Source organism: Ornithodoros turicata, chromosome 5 (genome assembly GCF_037126465.1).
Source record: "Ornithodoros turicata isolate Travis chromosome 5, ASM3712646v1, whole genome shotgun sequence".
Classification (NCBI taxonomy): Eukaryota; Metazoa; Arthropoda; class Arachnida; order Ixodida; family Argasidae; genus Ornithodoros; species Ornithodoros turicata.
Genome location: NC_088205.1, coordinates 50,185,794 through 50,197,274, shown reverse-complemented (window position 1 = coordinate 50,197,274; position 11,481 = coordinate 50,185,794). Strand labels below are relative to the sequence as shown.

The window sequence follows — 11,481 nt, the reverse complement described above, 5'->3', positions numbered from 1 at the left end:
GTGGCAACAATTGTCTATCACTAACTAACGCAAGGTAAACTGCACCAGTACAAAGCCCAATCATAACGCCACGACCGTCCATGAAGTTTTTGTTCATGTGCTTGTTGCCGAGTGTTTTTTGTTTTGTTCTAAGAAATGTCGTTATGAGCTACCGATGAAAGTGGTCGCCTTTGACAGCATGGACCTCTCTCGCGAAAAGATTACGTGCAAGGTGCGGGTGCCGACACCAGAGAAAACAGAAACTCTTGCAATTTGCTTCCATGTGTCGCCACAGAGGGCCGCCAAAACTGGCAGAGGACATTATGTGGCACGCGCGCACGCGTTTCTTAAAGTGTAAGGCCGATTGGAAGAAGAAGAGCACGTTTTCCAGGTTCTTCGCTACGGTACTCGCCTTGTATTGTGTTTCTTCTCATCGTGCTTATTACAGCGCAAATCATTTGAGTGAAAGGTGAGTAGACACTCATAAGTGGCTATTACGTCTTGTTTTTGAAGTTTCTTCATCGTGAAAGCTTTGCTGTGGGAAAGTCAATTATCAGCATTGACGGTGCATACCCTTGCACTTTACGGCTAATGAATACATAGTTTCGTGCAAAAATCTACGTTGTTGCTACTGCTTTCTGCAGAGTTATCTTAAAAGCAGCTTCGCCCCACGGAGCGAGGATTGAGCCACTCTAGCAGGAGGGAAAGAGGGTTTGGACTGTCTCACTCGTGTTACGGGGCTGACCATCATTGGGCTGGTTTCATAGTAACGTTTCGCTCGTCCGTGTTTTTCACGGCTGCGGAACGGACCCATTAAAGTATATGGTGCTATTCACACGTGCACGTTTGTTCACGGACCATGTATCGTGCCGAGGAACTCTCGGCATGTCCTGTATCCTAGCCTGTTTCCTCTTTCCGTACTAACGTGCCGTTCCGTCGCGTCCGTTTCATTTATCTCGTATTTCTTAATTTTATTTATTCATTTATTTATGTATTTTTGGAATAGCAAGCCGACGTCCCGTTTGGCTGACCTTTAGCCCGTTTGTTTTTTTCTTTTCGTCTAATAAATATATCCCCCTCCCCCGTCGCTGTCGTTGGTTGTCGGTGGGTGTCCTTGCTACGCGAACGTGAATTTGGGTTCCGGAAAAAGACTGTTGCTCATTGCGTGGCCGGAAATAATTGTGCAGCGGCCGCTTGATCGATTTTTCTTATTGGTTCACGTGGAGCGTTAATGAAAAAAAAAGAAAATAATAAAGATAAAAATAAAAAGAAATCGATCAATAAAAGAAAGAGAAACAACAAATAAAGCTGCTGTTCTAAGTACCGTTATCCTAAGAAACATTTATCTGTGTGTAATCCGCTTGCTGGCTGTTTCAACATTACGAACATTACAGGGCAGTCCTGTTGAACGTTACTGGAATGTTTGTGAAGTCGGCATTCCACTAACCGTAAATACGAGAGATTCTCGTTAGCCTTATGAGACAGTTGACTGAGTAACCACAAACCCGAAACGGCAAAATCGAGCAAATTGACGTTTCATGTCAAGCTAATAAACTCATCTCACTTCTCTATAAGCGCACCGAAAAAAGAAGAGGTTTATTGGCCGCGACAACGCTGGCTCGTCTACCCAACGTCCCCCCCCTCCCCCCGACAATGCTGGCTGACGATAATCCCTTTACGAGCAGCTAAGTAAGCTTTTGTTCTGGTCTCCAAGGCCATGCTCTCAGTCCGCTGTCCATGAAAGTAAAGAGGAGAGAGGGAGCACTACAGTGCGCTTGCGCGCCGCATGGTCGGCGGATGGATACGGTCAAAATGTACCGCGCGGTTTTTCCTGTGCTACGGCTAGAGGGCGACACAGAATGACGCGGTTTACGTGGCTTTCAGACTGTATTTATCCGTACTCACTTTTCATGCTTTTTTATAAAAACGGAAAGTGGTAGACATATAGGTTTAATGTCTATCGATTCCTGAAATGTTTCCAGAGAAAGTAAATGGAAAGTCTTTTTTCGAAATGGCTATTGAAGTTTAATAAAACCTGTTCAAAGAGGGAGGAGAAAAATTGTTTTTTTTTTCGCATTCGTGACGTCGCCGTAAAATACATATGACATATATGAGAAATTCTGTAGCGTAAAAAATTTCATCTCGTCTTCCTCTTTATGATGAAAGCACCCGCGTCAAAATCTGCGCGGCGGTTACCGAGAGAAAGCATAAAAACTGTTCCATAGGAAATACATTGGGACGGAGAGCTGGTATGCCCTCTTATGAGCAGGTCCTCCCCTCCTGCTCATTTCCACCAAACGCTCAAAACCACCAACCTTTTTTCAGTGCATATGAGCGTTTGGAGGTTTTGAGCGTTTGAAGGTTATGAACATTTGGTGCATATCAGGCACAACCATGGTTATCAACCTGGCGTTTGTGGCAAGTATGCAAGCTGTATGCTAGCTGATGTGCTGCTATCGCCCGGAAGCGATGTAGTTGCCCCGTTGGGGACCTATATGGAGAAAATCTTGTGCTCTCGAATTAATCATCGGTAGCGTTCTATAACTGAAATGAAATAAAATATATACGACGCCTGTGGATACCTGTATTTTAGCCACGAGTGTCTGCCGACGTCGCTTGTGGTCAAGCGATAATTCCGAGGCCACATTGAATCCAAAATGGTGTCAAGTGAGCTTTCATTTGCTTAACTGTTATTGCACATCAGTATTGAGTTTCTATTGGAGAATTAGGTGCTACACAGCTAGTGAACGACATAACGATCGTGAGAAAGTTTGCAAGCTGAAAAATAAAAACGTCTGGACCACAAATTTTCTTCTTGGAGGTATTTTTTTCCTACAAATGCAGTGACTGCGGGTGCATGGGCGTTCCCAGGATTTTTTTCGACGTGGTGGGCAAAGAGCTTCCAAGGGGAGGCAAAGCATGCAACCAATAGACAATAGAATGAGGACAATCGAAACATGTGATCTGCAGGGGATCCGGTGGATAAGGTTCAGATTGACATCTGACCATGACGACCTGCGAGCATAGATAGTCATTTTTAGAAAAATTCATTGAACATCACATCATACCCGGCAGTGCCCACAGCCCATAAGATCACAGCCCCATCACAGCCCATCACATCATAACCCATCATTCGACATCAAGATCACAGCTCAAGAACAAATATCTTCGTAGAGGCTCTTACGATTGATGAATTGTTTATAAAAGCCAACAAGGTTCTCAGCGAACTTGTAATGTGGCTCTCTGAGAACAAACTTATTCCAAATTTCTCTAAATCTACTTATGTTCTGTTCCGCCCCGCACAAAGTCCGTCCAGTTACATTCGCATAGTCTTTTTTTTCTCTCAACAAAGGTCCTTCCCAGAGTACGACCTTCGAAATTTTTGGGAGTCATATTGGAAGAGCATCTTAGTTGGCACCCACACGCCCTCTCTGTGAGAAATATATGCGCAGGGATATATGCGCTAAGCAGGGCGCAGTCTCTATTGTCAACAAAAGCACTTACTGACATCTACTACGCGCTCGTTCATTCACATATAAATTACATGCTTACGGCCTTACGGCAACACGGCCTTAAAGCCGCTTTACCTTGCACAAAAAAAAAAAAAAAAAAACGTTGCGTATTATTTTGCGCGTTCCGCCTAGGACGACAGTCTCGTATGCTTTTAATTCACTGGCAATAATCGATGTCTTTTCCCTTAGAAAATATCAGGTATGCTGCATTGTACACAAACTTCTGCACGAAACTGATGTCCCCATTCTGTTTCTTTCCTCTACTGATGTACTTTCTCTACTTTTTCTCTACTGATCTTCTTTTTATTGCTACTCTTCTTGCTATGACCTGAGGCGCGATCTTTGGACCGTCAAATTCCCAAAACCACGAACAAACTATGGGAAATTTGTGGTTGAGTTTTACGGCGCGAAGGCTTGGAATTCCTTACCTTTAGGGAAAATGCTAATTTTAACCCTATGAGAAATAGCCTTAGAGTATATTTATTGTAAAACCTATCAGACAAAGAACACTTTTTAAATGTTTGAATTTTTGCTTTTGTAACCGCGCTGTTGTTCTGAGCAAAGTTAATTTGTACTATAGTCTGCACGCTTCCTAATTTGTGAGTATTGTTGGTTTTGTTTTTGATCTTAGCTAGCATCCAAGTTACCGATTTGTTTGACATCAGGTCACTATACGCTTAAATGTACTGTGTATTCTGACATTTAATTCTGTCGCACAAGGCTGTACTGTGTAATATCTCACTTTTGTGTGTTGTGTTAGATAGATTGCATTGACAGGCTCTGACCTCGCAATCCAGTTGTTACTTTGTGTACACCAGGGTGTCGAACCGAAACGTTTTTCGTTCCGGTTTTCGTTCCGGTTCTATCATAAACGGTCCGGTGCCGGTTCTGCTCCGGAGCAAAAAAATAACGGTTCATATTCGCGATCCTCACGCGCACTCTACTGGCATGCAGAGGTGCCGTATCCGGGTGAGGCCTGGTTCCAGACATCCTTTTAGCATACTTGCTATCCCTCTTAAAGTGACAATCTCGTGCCATATGGCCTATTTTCCCGCAATTATAACAAGGTGGGCCTTCTACCTGCCTCTGGCTTATGAAGTGCGAGTTTCACCTTACACGCGGATGCTTCAGGAGCAGCGGCGCTCTGACGCAATTCTCCCTGAAGAAGTGCATATTTGACTTGCTCCGGTGTGTATCTCCCATGTCCCTCTCGCTACGCCATCAACTTTTGGGGGTAACCCTTGAGGCTATTTCAGAATCCTGAGGTGTATCCCCTAAGGTCCGTAGTTCTTCCGAAATGGCTTCAACCCGATGCATGTATTGTGACGCATTTTCACATTTGTCCAACTTGATGCCATTCAGTCGACGACGCAAGCCCAGTCTCCGTTCCAAGATCGTCCCTCTGTTTATCTCTTCCAGCCTCTTCCAGACTCCTTTCGCGGAAGTCTGGTTAATCGCATATGCAGCTTGAGCGGTGGGCAGGGCCTGAACTATGACGTTCAGAACCTCCAAGTCCTGTCTGTCCAATATATCTCTGCCTGACGCATCACTTGGGCGTTCTGTCTCGATCACTGTCCACAGGCCTTTCGTTTTCAGGTACGTCATCATTTTAAACCTCCAGATCGGATAAGTATTTCCGTTCAGCTTCTCCACATAGCTGTGTGGGATTTTCGAAGTCCCTTCTGACGCCATACTGATCCTCGGCAGGCGCACAGGAGGCCGTCAAGTCCTATACGTGACCTGGGCCCATAACAGCTGATGCTCCGTGCTTCCTATTCCAACGGGTGCGCGCCAGAAGTGAAAAAAAAAAAATACTGAGCACATTCTTGTTGCGTTTATTTACACTCAAAACAAAGCAGACATCCAAACTGGAAACCGAAACCCAAAATTAATAGTTAGTTGTACTAGTTGGCAAAGTGTTAACCAACTGTTAGACCCCCATAGCGTTCGAAGAGACTGTGGAAACATTCTCCGTTGTTCCTGTGTTCTGCATGATGGAAAGCTGTTCTGAGGCTGGAACACGGAAGCATGGAAGGACGGACACAACAAAGCACCAAGTTGCCTTAAAACATTTTTTTTTAAATTTCGTGTCAGCGCCGCGAAGCAATTGTGGCTGTAAGCGTCGTACAGACGTGGGTGAGGAGATGACAGCATGAAGGAGTGGGGTACAGGGGTGGCCTTAAAACAATAATTAAACATGACATGACATTAAATCAATTACAGAAAGAAATATAGAAAGATGGCAGACGCCGAAAAAGAGAAATCGTAGCGACGGGACGTTCCTTAGTGCGATACATATTGCACTGAACGCGAAATTAGCTTTCATGCCTTCCCGAAGGACAAGAAACAACGTTCGGTGTGTCAAATCGAGGATTGGGAAACAGCTCGCGAAATATGCGATGATGTGTAATTAACACTTCACCAACGAACATATCAGAACAGTAAAGAAAGACAACACAGATACCGTTCGTAGAAAGTCTGAGATCATCTGTTATTCAGTTGTTGCCATAGCACGATGGAAATTAACTGTTCTGAGGCTGAAACACACAAACAGAGGCTGAGGCTGAAACACAGCACAAGCATCAAGGAGAGAGCGTCAATCGAGCGAAGCGTGGTTCAAGACTTCAGACTTCATGTACCGAATTAATGCACTATAAAGGCTTCGAGGAATGCATTGAGGAGAGCAGTAACCACGGTCATAGTTATTCACGCACGCAAAGTACCTAGCAACCAAACGCTACTATGTAATGTCGGAACGTCAAAAGGACGATTTATTCCTGTTCATGACAAAATAGCAATTCATATGTCCACTGATATAGCGTCTTACCTCTCAGAGTGTTCGTTTTCTGTTCCCATGTGGATACTAAGGATCACAATGCAGAGGGACCGCACCGAAAAATGCATGCAATGAGAAGCGGACGCGCCGATGCACACCCCAGGCAAAAATCCGGAGTGGGACCACTTCAGAGTGGTTTACTGGACAGGTCCCACTTTGAATATGGGACCATTTATTGACTTGGTCCAGTTGAAAGTGAAACAAGTTCCACGACAGTCCCACTTAAAGTGGAAAGAGTGGAATTCTTCCTGGTCCCCTCTGATAAGTGGTCCAGGAACTGGCCACTTAGCAGCTGGGGCCACTGAATGCAGGATCGAAACTAATAATGCGTAAAAATGAACATATTGCTCACGTAAATATTATTCTGCTACAAGCATACACTGAGCAGAAAGAATTAACCAATGTATCTACATGTACGTACTACGTATAACAAGTCTGATCACTCACTGTGTCTATAGGCAAGGCACATGCCTGAGTGTGCGGTGAACCTACGGACCACAGGGAGCTTTACGCTTTTTTTGGCCACCTCAGATCTTGTATTTGCTCAGAGAAGATGACACAAGACACCCTCGTTTTTCACGCAGGTCGCAACATATCTTCCCTTCCTCTTCACCATACGTTCGGAATCTTATTATCCTGTTTCTCTTCATGTTCCTCCTAAGTTTCTAAACTGAAACATCTAGTTAATGATAATCAAAACACCACGGTCATCACTCATACCTGTGAAAATCACGACAAGCACTACGTGCAGTCGGTTTGGCCGTTTTACCGTCCGTTTCTTCCTTCTTAGCGCCAGAACTCTTCCGGGAAATTGACAGTGTGTTGCCCACATTGCTAGAAAAAAAGGTATAAATGAGGTATAATAATGTGCTGTTATACCTCATTTATACCTTCTGCTTCAGATATATACCTTTGGAGGGTATAGAAGGGTCTATACCCTCCAAAGGTATATATCTGAAGCAAAAGGTATAAAAGAGGTATAAGAGCACATTATTATACCTTACTGATACATTTTTTTCTAACAGTGTATGCCCTCCACGGTATAGATGAGGCTGACTTTACATTCTGTGTTTTTATAGCTTTATGGCTTTTTATACCTTTACTTCCGCAACGTGCTATATCACATCATTATTATTTTTTCTTCAGACGGCACAGCTAAGTTAAACGAATAGTTAATTAAGAAACACAGACATCAGTACAGTACTATCTGAATCCACATGGTTAGTTTATGGCAGCATAATATCTGTATTGCTAAAATGTTGAATCTAGATGTCCTCCACCTCTAGGATTGCGTACCAGACGAGGGCTGCGCCACAGTTTGTCAAGTCGCCACCAGTATATGAGTATTTGTTGCTCTGTAAATGTCTATCTCGCGATGCACATTTGATGACTGCGCAGAGCGCTCTTGCTCCTTGAAAATTTTCTTTCGTCTTTAATTCCATATTCTTTTTTTGACATGGGGAAAACAACAACAACTTTATTACGGGATGATTTACGTGGGGAGCAATGTGCACGAGCTTTGCTTTCTACTTCACAACCATATGCGTTTGTGTGTGTTTGTAGTATGTGTGTGTGTGTGTGTGTATGTCAAAAACTTCTTCCCTCCAAATGTGAGTTTTCTAGTTCCCTCCTCTAAAATGCCTATGCCTAGGTGTGATTTAATACCATGATGGTACTCGTGCAGACCTTCGCAGGGGTATAGAGCTGTACCCCTAAAGGTATGGCATATAGCCCTTTGTTGAGGACTACATTTTATAGCTGTAAGCGGGGTATAAAATAATACCTAAGAAGGGCTAAGTTATTGAGCAGGCGACCTATACCTCTAAAGGAACAATTGTGATCGCATTGTCTTAGAAAGCGCACTAAAACACACTCAAATACTGCACAGGAGATACGCGATCCCAGCCACGGCACCCGAAGATAAGAACAACTTGCTGCGATGCGTCCAAGTTCAAAGTGCCACTCTCGCTTCTCGCCCTCTCGGCTCTCCGGAATTACCTTTCTTCGTTTTTTCGTTGTCTTTCTTCTAATTATTTAGCTTAGTTTTTGTCGTTGTCGAGATGTATTTGTTTACATTTCGCTGGTACTTCATATCTTGTGAAGATATTCACCTTCAGGTGAGAATATGTGTACGAATAAGTTACAGCATATATTTTATCGCAGACGCGCGCACCTGGATAAAAAGCAATAAAAAGATATCATGCACGTGCTAAAACAGATCAGAGTAATAGATCAAACAAAACCAGAAAGGTATATGACAAGTGTGGACAAGGTGAAATCTCAAAGGGGGAAGCCCTGAAGCCGCCCAATTCGAATCTCAAGTGGGAATTAGTTGACCATTCTGGGAACAAACTAGCACCTGTGAGGCTCCAGCTGGAACCATCTGAGGCCAGACCCAAGCAGCACGAAAATATTGGTCCAATATTGGACCCATATGGGTTGCCAAGATTGCCAATATTGGCCCAATGTGGGCTGCCAATATTGGACCAATATGGGGAGTGCAGCCAGGCTCCATATTGAACCAATATGGGCTGCCCATATTGGCAAGCCCATTTTGCGCCAATATTTCTGTGATAACACCAACGGGGAGTTCGTGTAATAATAAAGCGTTATCCTGTATAATATTCACCACTGATAATACATTCATATGATTCTTGCTTTTTTATTTTTGCGGATCTAATTGATTTACGTTGCACATGATTGCAAAAAAAAAGACACAGCAATATGGCGAAAATCAGCCAATATGGGGAAAATCTTGGTGAAACGGGTCCCATATTGTACCCGTATCGCCAATGACCAGGTAATATGGGCCCAATATTGTGTGCTGCTTGGGGAGTGGTACCACTGATGTCACAAAAGTGGAACCAGCCACCCCACTTGGGAATCCAGCTGGGACCATCCACATTCAACTGGAACCATTCTGGGAACCATTACCAGTCCAGATTTTCGCAGGGACTGTTGACGGTTTCTGCTTAAACACCGATGGTGGCGGTATGATAGGTTCTCCGCGCGAATAGTAACTTCAAGGCTTGCGCCTGGATCGTTGTTAGCACTTCTAGAATGCATCCACTTGCAATCATGACTTCACATACTTCCCATGTCACTTCGTTAGGTCACGTGCCCGTCGTGACACAACTTCACATGAAGCTGGTGAAAGGGAGACTCCCATTGCTACGTATTTATTCGATCTAGTGTTACCAAGTGTTATTGCTTAACTGGTGATGAATGGCCAGGGACAACCGAGAACGAGCACCACTTCACGATGCTCAGCAAAGGAGTGTCATGTTCTGACATTAGGCCTGCTGCTACCACACTCACAAAAATTGAGTCATTGAGTCATTGTTCAAGCATGTGCAGTATGACGTGAGATGTCGAATAAGTATGGTACACTCTTTCAGGAGCCCTCTATTGACTGCAGAAATGTTCAAAGACTTTGCCATCATCTTGAGTGCCAAATCTCGATGCTGCTGTCGTGTCGATTCTTGGAACTTCGAGGCCTGTCTCGACGCTCACGGAACTTTTGCGAAAGCTCTACCTTCCATCCTGGAGAAGCCGACCACAGGAAGGCAGATGGCAGACCTTCTTCCACTAATGAATGACTGCAGTGCCGCCTTACAACAATTGGAAAACACCTGCCCAAAGTTTCGGTACCGCAAAAGCACAAAGAGACCGGCTTCTCGCAGTGAAAACAGAGACGACGAGGACGGCGAGTACGACTTAATGAGGAAGCACGTAAAGTACGTGTTGCTAAAGGAAAAAGCAGGCCGCCCCTTAAGCAAAAAGGCAGGCTACAACGTAACAGTCGAGGACATCCACAGTGTTCTGAGACGCAACTGGTTGAACGATGTCGTGATCGACGTATACATGCAGCTCATCACTGAAAAGGCTGAAGAGAAGGAAGGATTCAATAGCATTCACGCACTCACTACACACTTTTTCAGTGTGCTCCGCACCAGGGGCTACGAGCCGATCGAGAAATGGACACAGAACGTGGACCTATTCTCATACAGGCTCGTTTTGGTGCCTGTTCACGATGTCGACCACTGGTCCCTAGCAGTGTTGAACATCGAGACGAAACAGATAGACTTTTACGACTCGTTGGGGCGCAGAAACGAGGACTGCTGCCAAATACTCATGGACTTCTTACGGCGGGAGCACCGGCTCAGGGCAGGTCGAAAACTTCTACCCGACACGTGGGACTATAACTTCGTACAAGACATCCCCATGCAGACCAATACATATGACTGTGGCGCCTTTGTGTGCCTCTATGCAGAGTGCCTAGGAAGGCGAGTCCCATTTGAATTCTCGAGCAAAGACCTGCCCAAGTTGCGCTACCGCATTGCATACGAGATTCTGGAGGGCAGCTTGCTTTGAACTATCGTTTCCATGCCAGTGCGCCCAACAAGAGGTCCTCCAGATACAAGTTGTCGAAAGACAACTCATTATTTCCAAATATAATGTCTATGGAATAATAGGCTTTTGCATCCATATTTAATGTGTGTCATCTTTGCGTGGATTAATTAAGGCGGGCTCACTTCCTAAAAGAGCAATTAGGTGATATTTAACATGGCTCGAAACCCCACCTCACCTGTCAAGCGGTCTACTAGGAGTCACCTTGCAAAATATTTCCGCTCTGTGGTGCATTTACAAAGACAGTCGGAGAAAGCAGTCGCAGACGGCCGACACGATCCCTGCGTGACAGGGGGAATGCCCTGAGCGTTTTTCTTTGTTATGTCTTTTCAGCCTACGCGCCGCTCATAGACGACCCTCTGTTTGCAAACATGTGACGTCACGATAAGACTGGTTCGACGTTATATTTTGCTGTGGTGAGCAAGAAGCGGAAAAAACGTGTCTGCTCATAGGCCGAAAAGGCTGGTAAGGTTGATAGGTGCCCACACACTAAACTTTTTTACACCTATGTTTGTGTAAGAGGAGTGTATTTCGTAGTATACACCCATCTCACACTAGCATTACACCCCTTCGAGGCTGATCCTCTCATAGATGAGTGTGAGTTGGGTGTACATCTCCATTGGTGTGTTAAAGGTGTACTAAAGGTGTACTAAGGGTGCAATGGCTTAGGGTGTTTTGCCTTATTCTAAAATGTTTAACACTGTCATGGAATATGATTATATGAATGGCGTGTACACTGAGTCT

General features: G+C 44.5%; 1 protein-coding gene across 2 annotated transcripts; it reads left to right on the top strand.

Annotated features, from left to right (window-relative positions):
- The first annotated feature begins 206 nt into the window (after positions 1 to 206).
- LOC135396020 (sentrin-specific protease 1-like) lies at positions 207 to 10,793 on the top strand. 2 transcript variants are annotated; one of them, XM_064627085.1, is made up of 3 exons: positions 387 to 448; positions 4,911 to 5,087; positions 9,726 to 10,793. In XM_064627085.1, exons 2-3 carry the CDS (start codon positions 4,984 to 4,986, stop codon positions 10,699 to 10,701), a joined length of 1,080 nt encoding a protein of 359 aa, XP_064483155.1. In that variant the 5' UTR covers positions 387 to 448; positions 4,911 to 4,983; the 3' UTR covers positions 10,702 to 10,793. The 2 variants fall into 2 exon arrangements, with proteins under 2 accessions (XP_064483154.1, XP_064483155.1); XM_064627084.1 differs by lacking the exon at positions 4,911 to 5,087 and having other exon boundaries at positions 207 to 448.
- The last annotated feature ends 688 nt before the right edge of the window (positions 10,794 to 11,481 follow it).

Excerpts from the sequence above, each read along its gene's own strand:
- LOC135396020 (XM_064627084.1), top strand. The coding sequence starts at position 261 with ATGTGTCGCCACAGAGGGCCGCCAAAACTGGCAGAGGACATTATGTGG. Across the intron at positions 449-9,725 it reads GCAAATCATTTGAGTGAAAG|GAGCCCTCTATTGACTGCAG; the intron begins GTGAGTAGACAC and ends ACACTCTTTCAG.